This window comes from Oncorhynchus nerka, linkage group LG28, assembly GCF_034236695.1.
Source record: "Oncorhynchus nerka isolate Pitt River linkage group LG28, Oner_Uvic_2.0, whole genome shotgun sequence".
NCBI classification, from domain to species: domain Eukaryota; kingdom Metazoa; phylum Chordata; class Actinopteri; order Salmoniformes; family Salmonidae; genus Oncorhynchus; species Oncorhynchus nerka.
In genome coordinates this window covers 76,565,065-76,578,173 of record NC_088423.1, presented here as the reverse complement: position 1 = coordinate 76,578,173, position 13,109 = coordinate 76,565,065, and the positions used below count along the sequence as shown (strand labels likewise).

The following is a 13,109-nucleotide window of genomic DNA, read 5'->3' as shown; positions in this document are numbered from 1 at the left end:
CATTGACGAAAGTGGCAACGTCTTCTCTTATGGTAGGCCACCAGAACTTACGCTGGATGAACTCCAAGGTGCGACCTACGCCCGGGTGACAGGTGAGGCGAGAGGAGTGCCCCACAGAAGGACCTGAGTCCTCACTGCCTTGGGGACAAACAACCGATTGGCAGGACCTCCTTTCGGGTCCGGTTCAATAGCTTGAGCTCGTCTCACGGTATCCTCAACTTGCCACGAGATCGGAGCCACGATCTTAGCAGCAGGAAGGACAGGCATGTCCGTGTCATCTCGAATGGCAGGAGCGTAGACTCGGGACAGGGCATCCGGTTTGAGATTCTTCGACCCGGGCCGATAGGTGAGGATAAACTGGAATCGATTGAAGAAAAGAGACCATCTAGCTTGTCTAGAGTTCAACCGCTTCGCCTGCTGGATATACTCCAGATTTTTGTGGTCCGTAAGCACTTGAAACGGGTGAGAAGCCCCCTCGAGCCAGTGTCTCCATTCCTTCAATGCCATCTTAACCGCTAGGAGTTCACGATCCCCACATCGTAGTTCCTCTCAGCCGGGGTAAGCCGGTGTGAGAAGAAAGCGCACGGATGAAGCTTCTTGTCTTCACCCCTCTGAGACAGGACAGCTCCAACACCAACCTCTGAGGCGTCTACCTCCACCACAAACGGTTCATCCGTAGTCGGTAGTATCAGGATGGGAGCAGAGAGGACGCGCTGCTTGAGTCCTTGGAAGGCAGTCTCAGCTTCTCTTCCCCACAAAAACCTTGCATTGCCACCCTTGTTTAAAGCTGAGAGAGGGGCTGCCACCAAGCTGAAGTTCTTGATGAACTTGCGGTAAAAGTTAGTGAAGCCCAGGAAACGCTGAACTTCCTTAACGGATTTGGGGGTGGGCCAATCCGCTACCGCCCCTACCTTCCTGGGGTCCATTTGGACTCGACCGGGTTCCACTACAAATCCCAGGAATTGTACTCGGGATGAATGGAATTCACATTTTTCCGGCTTAACGTACAGATGGCTGTCTAGGAGGCGTTTGAGTACTTGTCTGACATGCTTAGTGTGTTCTTGAAGAGAGCTCGAAAAGATGAGGATGTCATCCAAGTAAACGAACACAAATATGTTAAGCATATCCCTAAGCACATCGTTTATGAGCGCTTGGAACACCGCTGGGGCGTTGGTCAGGCCGAAGGGCATCACCAAGTATTCATAGTGACCAGTAGGCGTGTTGAAAGCGGTCTTCCACCCGTCACCAGGTCTGATCCGCACAAGATGGTATGCGTTCCGCAGGTCAAGCTTAGTGAAAACAACTGCTTCCTGGAGCAGCTCGAAGGCTGTGGCCATAAGGGGTAGCGGGTAACGGTTACGGACGGTTATGGCATTGAGTCCCCGGTAGTCGATGCAAGGACGTAATCCACCCTCTTTCTTGGCCACAAAGAAAAACCCTGCTCCCGCCGGGGAGGTGGATGGACGCATGAGGCCTGCTTCCAGAGTGTCCTTGATGTAGGTATCCATAGCAGCTCGTTCGGGTGGAGATAGGGAAAAGATCCGACCCCTGGGGGGGGCAAGTGCCCGGAAACAGTTCGATGGGGCAATCATAAGGTCTATGGGGTGGTAGCATGGTGGCCCTCTGTTTGCTAAATACCAGTTTGAGGTCATGGTAACACTCGGGAACTCGGGTCAGGTCGATGGATTCTAAAGACTCGGGAGTAGAACTCGGGGAATTCGGGAAAATACAAGTAGCTTGGCACGTAGGACCCCATTGCTTGATAGTGCCCACAGACCAGTCGATGTGAGGGTTATGGCTGTGAAGCCAGGGGTATCCAAGGACGAGAGGGAACTCGGAACAGGAGATCAAATGAAAGTTCATCAATTCCTGGTGTTGTGAAACTGAAAGTCGCAAGGAGGTAGTGACATGAGTGACAAGTCCAGATCCCAAAGGGCTTCCATCCAATGTAGTAACCCTCATGGGGTCACTTAGAGGTTCAGAGGGAACGCCATTCTCCTTCGCCCAGACACCATCCATGAAGTTACCTGCGGCTCCAGAGTCTACCAAGGCTGGAAGGTGAAGCTTGTGGTTGTCCCAGGAAAGGGTGACTGGAATGAGCAGACGGGAGTTGGACGGATGAGAGGAGGTTGTTTCCCGTTACAGTTCCCCCCGGTCTGTACAGGACAGAGCGTTTCCCTGGAGCCCGGGACACGTGGAACGGAAATGGCCCGGTTTGCCGCAATATAGACAGCGTCGCTCCCTCATCCGGCGGTCTCTCTCAGCCTGGGAGATGCGTCCAATCTGCATGGGTTCCGGTGGAGCCAGCGAGGATAAAGGTGGGGACTCGGAGCTGGGACTGATAGGGGCTAGAGGTCTACGGTTGAGTTCTCTCTCTCTCAGACGCTGGTCAATGCGTGAGGCCAACTTTGTCAGGGACTCGAGATTGTCTGGTGGTTCCCGAGTGGCCAGTTCATCTTGGATAGTGTCGGAAAGGCCTTTCAGAAAGCACACCGTGAGCGCCTCGTTGTTCCAGCCACTCGCTGCTGCCACCGTGCGGAACTGGATGGCATAGTCCGTCACGCTGCGCCGACCTTGGAGGAGAGTCAGGAGCTGTTTGGCTGAGTCAGGACCACTGCTTGGGCCTTGAAACACTCGTTTGAATTCCTCAGCAAAGGCAGAGTAGCTGGCACAGCAGGAACTATGGGCATCCCACACAGCAGTAGCCCAGGCCAGGGCTTTTTCCGACAGCAGGGTGATGATATATGCGATCTTAGACCGGTCGGTGGGGAACGACGAGGGTTGCAGCTCGAAGGAGAGAGAACATTGGGTGAGAAACCCTTTACAAGCACTTGGATCACCCGAGAACCGTTGAGGAGGTGGAAGACGAGGTTCAGCCAGAGGGTTAACTGCCATGGGTACGTGAATCTGAGGTACTGGGACGGGAACTGTTGCCGGGGTAAGTCGATCAGATATCTGCTTTATGGAAGTCAGCATCTCCGACAGAAGATGAGAATGTCTAGCCATTAAGGCCTCTTGCTGAACCAGGGCGGCTTCGTGGCGTTGGACAGTCTCCTGGTGGTGGGACAGCATGGCAACAAGGTCCTGGGAACTGGCTGCCTCTGGGTTCATTATTGGCTCTGTGTTTCTGTCAGGACCCGGTTACGAACCCGCGTCTCCGGAGTGAGAAACAGTCACTTAACCAACTGAGCCACGAATAGTCGGCAGAACCCAGAAGATGAGGCAGACACAGCAGTACTTGAGACGGTGTATTTAATGAAGTAAAAAGTGAAGTTCTTCAGGAAAACATGTAACTCCACAACCTCAAAAGGAATTCCACAAGAACAAAGGTAATCCTCCAAGACAAAAAAGGTAAATCCACAAGGTGGAAGGTAAAGCACAAAAAGCCTCAAAAGATACTCAAAAACAAACAAACAAGAACAAAAAAACAGAATTCCACAAGAGAGTCCACTGGGATCAACAAGAATTCACAGAGTACTAGGGCTGGGTGCTAACATACAAAAACAGAGCAAAGAACTGAGGAAAACAAAGGGTTTAAATACAATCAGGGGAAACGAGGCACAGGTGCAAATAATAATGGGGATCAAGGGAAAACAAAAGGTCAAAAGGCACAATGGGGGCATCTAGTGACCAAAAACCGGAACAACCCTGGCCAAATCCTGACATACCCTTCAGCGAAACCAACTAGAGAGTTGCTATGATGGGGTTTTTGGTCAACATGTTTGCTCCTTGTAAAAGTCCTTGTAAAATCCCAAGGCACTGGTTTGAGCTTGATATGGTCAGAGCTTGTTGTGATAGTGTTCTATTCCATCCTTATTCTAATGATATTGGGGTAAGAACAATAAGGATCTTGTCCTTAACCGATCCTGACCGTATATTGATTATTTTGAGATTATTTATTTAGTGGTTGATATAGTGGTGTTGTGTTTTCACCCTGCAGGATACAGTGGTTGATATTGTGGTGTTGTATTGTGTTTCCACCCTGCAGGATAATGTGGTTGATATTGTGGTGTTGTATTGTGTTTCCACCCTGCAGGATAATGTGGTGTTGTATTGTGTTTCCACCTTGCAGGATAATGTGGTTGATATTGTGGTGTTGTATTGTGTTTCCACCCTGCAGGATAATGTGGTTGATATTGTAGTGTTGTATTGTGTTTCCACCCTGCAGGATAATGTGGTTGATATTGTGGTGTTGTATTGTGTTTCCACCCTGCAGGATAATGTGGTGTTGTATTGTGTTTCCACCCTGCAGGATAATGTGGTTGATATTGTGGTGTTGTATTGTGTTTCCACCCTGCAGGATAATGTGGTTGATATTGTGGTGTTGTATTGTGTTTCCACCCTGCAGGATAATGTGGTTGATATTGTGGTGTTGTATTGTGTTTCTACCCTGCAGGATAATGTGGTGTTGTATTGTGCTTCCACCCTGCAGGATAATGTGGTGTTGTATCGTGCTTCCACCCTGCAGGATAATGTGGTTGATATTGTGGTGTTGTATTGTGTTTCCACCCTGCAGGATAATGTGGTTGATATTGTGGTGTTGTATTGTGTTTCCACCCTGCAGGATAATGTGGTGTTGTATTGTGTTTCCACCCTGCAGGATAATGTGGTGTCGTATTGTGTTTCCACCCTGCAGGATAATGTGGTTAATATTGCGGTGGTGTATTGTGTTTCCACCCTGCAGGATAATGTGGTTGATAGTGTTGTGTTTCCACCCTGGACACAGTGGTTGATATTGTTGTGTTTCCACCCGGCAGGATAATGTGGTGTTGTATTGTGTTTCCACCCTGCAGGATAATGTGGTTAATATTGTGGTGTTGTATTGTGTTTCCACCCTGCAGGATACAGTGGTTGATAGTGTTGTGTTGTATTGTGTTTCCACCCTGCAGGATAATATGGTTTATATTGTGGTGTTGTATTGTGTTTCCACCCGGCAGGATACAGTGGTTGATAGTGTTGTGTTGTATTGTGTTTCCACCCTGCAGGATAATGTGGTTGATATTGTGGTGTTGTATTGTGTTTCCACCCTGCAGGATAATGTGGTGTTGTATTGTGTTTCCACCCTGCAGGATAATGTGGTTGATAGTGTGGTGTTGTATTGTGTTTCCACCCTGCAGGATAATGTGGTTGATATTGTGGTGTTGTATTGTGTTTCCACCCTGCAGGATAATGTGGTTGATATTGTGGTGTTGTATTGTGTTTCCACCCTGCAGGATAATGTGGTTGATATTGTGGTGTTGTATTGTGTTTCCACCCTGCAGGATAATGTGGTTGATATTGTGGTGTTGTATTGTGTTTCCACCCTGCAGGATAATGTGGTTGATATTGTGGTGTTGTATTGTGTTTCCACCCTGCAGGATAATGTGGTTGATATTGTGGTGTTGTATTGTGTTTCCACCCTGCAGGATAATGAGGTTGCTATTGTGGTGTTGTATTGTGTTTCCACCCTACAGGATAATGTGGTTTATATTGTGGTGTTGTATTGTGTTTCCACCCTGCAGGATAATGTGGACCTGGGAGACCTGATGTTCTCTCTGTGCTACCTGCCCACCGCCGGCAGACTGACCATCACCATGATCAAGGCCAGGAACCTTAAGGCCATGGACATCACTGGGGCATCAGGTAGAAGTCAACACTACCTCACACCATAACAACACTACCACAAAAACACATAATATCTCACTGTGTATTTCTATTCAGAACATCACTATAACACTGTGTGTTTCTATTCAATACTACCTAACATCAAAATATGCTGTATACAACACAAATAGCACAGCAGACTCTGTCTCAGTCTCAATGTCTCAATGTCTCAGTTTGTCACTCTCTATGTCTCTATCTCTCTAGACCCGTATGTGAAGGTCTCTCTAATGTGTGACGGTCGGAGATTAAAGAAGAGGAAGACCTCCACTAAGAGGAACACTCTGAACCCTGTCTACAATGAAGCCATAGTCTTTGATGTCCCACCAGAGAACATTGACCAGATCGGCCTTATGATCGCAGTCATGGACTACGACCGGTGAGTAAATTTAACTCAGAGATCCAGTAGTTTTTAACTCAGTGACTCAGTAGCTTTTAACTCAGTGACTCAGTAGCTTTTAACTCAGTGACTCAGTAGCTTTTGAAATTGCTAGCTACTGCCCTCATTCAACACCCTTTTGACTATGCTAGTACTTCCTGGTTTGTGGGCTTATCTAAACTTATGAAGGGGAAGCTCCAGATAGCCCAGAATAAGCTGCTCAGGGTGGTATTGAAGGTGAGTCCACATACTCACATAGGCAGGAGCTGCATTCAGGAACTAAACTGGCTGCCTGTTGAGGCTAGGGTGTCCCAGATTAGAATAGGTTTGGTTTACAGGAGTATTTATGGTCCTGCGCCCAGATATCTAAGTGATTGTATGCATCGCTAACACGAGGAAATCAATCACAGCACCAGATCAGGTTCAGGAGTAATGCTGGGAAAGGTACTGTCTTGTATGCTGGAGCCTCAGAATGGAATGAGTTGCCTCTGTCTATAAAAACAACGTCCTCTCTGGGCAGCTTTAAACATAAAGTAAAAATGTGTTTGATGTCTTCTGTGCCCATATAAATAACCCCTATGATGTAACGGGAATGATGTGTTCTTCTTCTATGTTTTTGTTTTATTATTTCACTGCCATACTGTGTTTGATCTTGTCTAGCCATCTTGTCTCAAGAGGAGCAAAATGGAAATAAGTCCCAGACGTTATTGTGTGTTATCCTCAATGATTTTATTCATGTGCACGTATGGCTTTTGCAAGTTTTACGTGTGCTTGTTTTTTAAAATGGTCGAATGAATAAATTAAACTAAAAGCTAAACTCAGTGACTCAGTAGCTTTTAAATCAGTGACACAGTCGTTTTTAAATTGTGGTTCTTATGCAGTATATACCCATGTGCTACTTGTCAGTCTCTCAGGTTTCTTGTAGCCCCTTGAGCGTGTAGATGCCTCCAGTCAAGACAACACTGATTCAGCATTGATGCGAGGCATATAGAGGGTTAAAAAGCTTTCAATGCAGAAGGGAGTGAATTAGAGAAGGTTACATTACCCCGGAGCCTCCTATCTTGTGGGCAGCAGTCCAACATCTCCTCGTCTTTATCTTCCTTCTATTCTTTCTCTTATCAACTCTCATCTTTAGTACCGCTATGTTTTTCTACCATGGAAAATGTATCATCATTACTGTGAAGGCAGACATATTCATTCACATGATCACCTAGCTTTGAATGACTGTTCTGTCACACCATGATTGAAAAGATACTCTCATTCTTTCGCAGCATTTAGTTCTGTCACACCATTCATACAGACGCAATATGAATGTTCTTTCCTGAGATTTCACATCCCATCATACATTTTGGTTGATGCCTTATTTTTCGATGAATTCACACATTTTCAATGATTCATGTGATTCACTTTTAGATCCACGCAGGGTTACTGTAATGTTACTTTAATGTTCTGTCTAAAGTTAGGATTAAACTTGTAGGTTTATCTTACTACCCAAATAAACGTTAAGTTTAGGCCGAGACAGTACTCCTTCATCTCCAGTCCAAAGTCAGGAGTAATGAAGGCCTCTGTGTGTTTCCCTATCCAGTGTAGGTCATAATGAGGTCATCGGGGTGTGTAAAGTGGGCACCGATGCAGAGCACCTGGGTCGAGACCACTGGAGCGAAATGCTGTCGTACCCACGAAAACCCATCGCCCACTGGCACCCGCTCATAGAGGTAAAGCCGGTGTTCGTGTGTGTGTGTGTCCACATATGTGTCTTGTTTCCAAGTGCAACATTTCCAAGGTTTGCCTCAGCCTAAATAGGTTTGTATTGCATACTGTCAAAATGACTCAAATACCCGACATCTTTGAGCAGACTAGTTTGACCTATGTCTGGTGGTTTCAGACTTCAGACGGTAGAGTGTCGTTACCTGCCACAGTAACTCATTCATCAAAATGATCCTCCTCTTTTCTAAGGCCTCATTCTTCTCAATAATAAATACCCTAAGAGGCTCTCAACCTCTCTACCTCCTAGCGCAAAAAAATCCTCCATTGTTAAAAACAACCACAGCTGAGAATGCAAAAGGCTTTCAGCGAGTAGGTGTATCTTGATGGCAGCAAGAGGCATGGCAGCAAGTATACTGATTCTTCTGAAGAAGAATCAAGGCCTTTCTACATCTCATGTTTACATTGCATTGTATAAGATGTTGCTATATACAAGGTAGCTGAACAACGGTATACATAAAATAGCTGACATTAATTGGAAATATATAATAATACATCTCTTATTATGGCGGATAGATGGAGTGTTGAGGAGTTGAAGGAGAGAGTGTGTGACCTGTGTACTCAGCCTTGCATAATGGCTTTATTGTGTTGGCATCAAAGGAGACTGTCTTCCTTTTAGAACACAGCTGAGTGAACCACCAATGTTTAGAGAGGGAACGGGGGAGAGAAAGAGAGAGTGAGAGACAGACAGACAGATAGGGAGAGACATACTGTAGATTAAGTGAAAGAGACAGCACGAGAGCAAGAAAAGAGATAGACAGGCAGAGCAGGATTTGAGAAAAGGAACAATTAAGTGGACTATTCTGTTTGCTTCAGGGTTACTTAGTTACATGTACATTATGTGACAATGCTTTGAAATCCTAATTTGAGCCCCCATCTATTATTTAGCAGTCTGCCTCACCAGCCATTTGAATCGATGTTCTGCCTTCACAAGGCCCCCAAAAAAAAAAAAATCACATTTGATGAGATGAAAAGAGAGGAAGACATTTTGCTGCTTGCTTAACTAACCGATTCTGAGCGGCTAGATTTCTGCAAGCGAAAGAAGAGAATCAATCAAGTGCATTCATGTTGAAGTGCTGGGAGTTTGAGAGAATCTCTGTTTTCACTATGGGTGTTTTAGAGTAGTTATGTTTGGCAGTCCTCTAAGGAGGATTCAGAGGCAATAAAGATAATTTCCAAAACATATTTTAGTTTGGCACAGCTTGTTGCTTATCACCTACAATTCGTGAGAGATCCTTGAATTAGTGAGCTCTTATTAATGTCTTTAGGTCACAATTGCTGCTATTAAGCTTTAACTACAGTGCAGTGAACGTCACTTTCTAACAGAACTTACAATTTAATTGGTTTATTGAAGTAGCAGATTTGGTCAATACACTGACCCGAAGTGATCTGTTATCTTCTTCCCCTCTACAGAATGTCTCTAGGACTACTAATCTACGTGTACACAGCTATCTTTATTGGAGGTTTATCTCTCTTTCGTCTCTCTCTCTCTCTCTCTCTCCCACAGTACCAAGGCACCACAGGTGGGAGCCAGGCAGGGTCCTGTAATTCTCTGAAGACTCCTCCGTCTCCGTAAGCTTAACCGCGGGTCCCTCCTGGAATACTACCACAAGGAGAAGAGCCAGGCGGTCCAGCCCAACCGTAGGAACACCTTCCTGCTTGGTGGTCGACATACTGTTATACGTCACGACCGCGTGCGGTCGATCTCATAGTTATCAGAGACCAATCATTGTCAGCTCTGTCTCTGGGACAGGGCGTTTGCATGGGGAGTTGGATTGATTCAGTTGCATGTTGAGTGGCCACATAATACGGTTGTTGTCTTCTTTATTCAGTTCTAAAAAGAAAATGGCTGACAAAAACAAACCAGGAGGTTTTAACAGTTTGGTCTAAGCCTGAGTTTGAAGTAACCGTTTTTTACATTAGTCTTGCTCTACCTGTTTTTAATGGGGTGTGTGTATTGCACAGTGTACTTGAAAACAACCAGTCGAACTGATATACATATTTCATTTGGAAACAGTGCATGAGGTCATGGTTTTTTGGTGGAATATCTTCTCCTCAATTTCTCTGTTTCTGTTCTTGGAATAGAATGTTCTGTCGGCTGATCACATGACATGTGCAGTGGCAATTCATTTCTTAGACTTAGTACCTGTACGTAAAAATGTCCTTTCAATTGTTATCAATAAATATTTATTAATAAAAACACAGCTGGGTGGTCAATGTTATAATCCTCACCTGTTGCTAGGACAACTACAGATTGTCTTGAGGCGATAAAAGGCATGCGTGTGAGTTTAAGTGTTTTCTGAGAGATGGAGATGGGGTCTAGTCATTTGTTTTGTACCTTGTCGATGACCAGTTTATTTTTGCAAATTACAAATCCAATCAATGAGATTGCAGCCGAGTGGATTACCATGACTGGAAGAAATGCCTGTATTTGTGAGAAGGTTACTAATGAATCCACATAGAAACCAATGCCAAATAAACATCTGCTTGGAACATTCACAGATTTATCAATATGGTTTAGAATAATCTGGACACATGCCTAGTTGCTAACTACTGTTTCACTTTATCAGCTGGGTTCAGTGAATAATACTGTTGCTATGCATACCTCTTGGGGATACATGTACTTGTACATTTGAGGCTCTGACAGAATATTGATTCCACTGTTTCCTACAGTGTCATACAGGCTCAGTTCTAGAGCAAGCTGATTGGCTATCGAACCATGTGTCTCCTCATTGCGTAGGCTGCATGTGCTGGGGCTAAATTGGTCCTCCGTTGCTCTCCATGGATTAGCTGCCTCCAGTGATGAGCTGTGATTTGTCACTGTCAGAGAGAGTGTTTTCAATCAGACATGTCTGCCCCTCACAAAGTGCCAGAAATCAGTGTGAGGAAGTTGTACCTACTCCATATGCTGTTCTCAGGTAAATTTAGCATGTTCCTCCTAATGGTAAAGTTATTAGATTAGGAGGGTAAACTGATCCTAGATCTGTGCCTACTACCCGCAGCACTAGAAGTGTGGCGTTCTAATCTAATCAATTGTACCTCGTGTATTGAGCCAGTTTATCAGATATACTTTAGATCAGAAGAGGTCTACCGTGACTGTCTGAATATCCATGTTTCATTATCTGATGCTTTTAGTGATTAATGACTTTGCATGTTGAACTCTACCTGAATGATGGCGCCATTGTATTGACTTTAGTCATGGGAATCATGTAACATCTGTTGTACTCTGGACTTTTAACATTTCTGAAAATCACTCTTATGGCTACTGTGAAGGTTACCCACATTTACCAGCACTACTTCATAGCGCCATACACATCTATAACAAGCCAACATTGTGTACGTTTTGAATATGACACAGAACATTAGGAACTGGAGCCATCCATTTTTTTTTTTAGCTGAGTATGTCATCAGCCGTGGTGTAAAGTATTTAAGTACAATAATCTAAATTGAAATTACTACTTAAGCAGTTTTCTTTTGGTATCTGTACTTTACTATTACTTAACTACATTCCATAAGAAAATAATGTACTTTTTACTCCATACATTTTCCCTGACACCCAAAATACTCATTACACCCAAAATACTAATTACATTTTGAGTGCTTTGCTGGACAGGAAAACAGTCTAATTCACTCATTATCTAGAGAACCTCACTGGTCATCCCTACTGCCTCTGATCTGGCAGACTCACTAAACATACATGCTTGGTTTGTTAATTATGTCTGAGTGTTGGAGTGTGCACTGGATATCCGTAAATAAAATACAAAACTAGAACATTGTGCCGTCTGGTTTGCTTAACATAAGGAATTTTTTTATTTTGATAGTTAGGTATATTTTAGCAATTACATGTACTTTTGGTGCTTCAGTATATTTAAAACCAAATAGAATTTTACTGAAGTAGTATTTTCCATGTGACTTTCACTTTTACTTGAGTAATTTTCATTAAGTTAGATTTACTTTTCGTATGACAACTGGGTGCTTTTTCCTCCACTGGTCATCAGCCGATACATTCTCTCCCTGCATATGGGACACTTCAGAAGATGACGCGTGACACCGTTTAGATGATGATGATGATGCAACGTTCGCTATAAACAGGGCAACTTCCCCGTTCTGTGTAGCCTACAGGATGCTTTGGAAATAGAATTAGGAATTAGAACTCTAGAATGGATATGAACCTTCTTATGATGTTCTAAAGGGTCAGCCATTTTGGTCAGGGAGTTGGTCAAACATGATTTGCCAGTGCTGTGATAAGATAGTGTAAAAAAATGAATTTAAAAAATGATCTGCATTGTAAATTCTATTTAAATTCTATTTAAACAATGCAGTCAATCCACAGCTATACACTGGCTGAAAATAGTTGATGATAGGATTTAGACAAGTTGTGAATGCATCAAGTACTGATATTGTACAATATAATATCAAACACAGATTTCCAAGAAAATAAAAATGTTGACATTTATGGTCTGTTTACATATATTTTAGAGGCTATTTATACCGAAACAGCATAATTATACAACAATATTTTGGGGTTACAACTGCCCTATCCCATCTGGACAAGAGGAATACTTATGTATGTAAGAATGCTGTTAATCGACTACAGCTCAGCATTCAACACCATAGTACCCTCTAAGCTCATCATTAAGCTAGAGGCCCTGGGTCTCAACCCCTCCCTGTGCAATTGGGTCCTGGACTTTCTGACGGGTCGCCCCCCTGGTGGTGAAGGTAGGAAAGTGAAATTCTGATCCAAGATGGCGTAGCAGTCAGACGTCCTTGTCCTGTCGTGTCCCTTGTATATATCGCTTTACATATTTTTCGTCGCATATCCTTTAAAATATTTTGCTAAACCTCATCATCTAAATACTCTCCTGCAACCCGCCTCACCCAATGTGGTGTGGATCTGCTTTTTTTTCCTAAAGTATTTATATTTACTTCGGATCTGGAATCCCTCAACTGAAGCTAGCCAGCTAACTACCAGATATCAGTCAGCAAACCATTGCCAGCGGTCATCAGCTAACCTTCAGCTCGGAAAGCTCTCGCCAGTTCGAACAACGTGACTCTAACCAGAGCATAACGGACCTGCTATTTTTATCCCCGGATTCCTACCGCAAACTGAACATTTTCATCTGGATCTTCACAACTAGCTAACCGCAATCCCGGATGAGTACTCCTGGCTAGCGTTTCCATCCCAGAGCAAGCACCAATTTAGCTTGATTCTAGCCCGGCCAGGGCTCCTGTGCTACCACCGAAGCATACTCCTGGGCTACAATATTGGACTGCTAGCTACCTAGAGCTACTTGGAACCCTACTAATTCCACGACTGGTCTATCGA

The 13,109-nt window shown here is 44.2% G+C and overlaps 1 protein-coding gene across 1 annotated transcript in view; it reads left to right on the top strand.

Moving 5' to 3' along the window:
• The window catches only part of LOC115116156 (synaptotagmin-9-like), a 52,061-nt gene extending 40,532 nt beyond the window's left edge, over positions 1 to 11,529 (top strand). The window contains exons 4-7 of the mRNA XM_029644641.2: positions 5,502 to 5,622; positions 5,848 to 6,019; positions 7,605 to 7,734; positions 9,291 to 11,529. Of these exons, the coding sequence (XP_029500501.1) occupies positions 5,502 to 5,622; positions 5,848 to 6,019; positions 7,605 to 7,734; positions 9,291 to 9,359 (492 nt within the window). The 3' untranslated portion in view covers positions 9,360 to 11,529. The remainder of the gene's footprint in view (positions 1 to 5,501; positions 5,623 to 5,847; positions 6,020 to 7,604; positions 7,735 to 9,290) is intronic.
• The last annotated feature ends 1,580 nt before the right edge of the window (positions 11,530 to 13,109 follow it).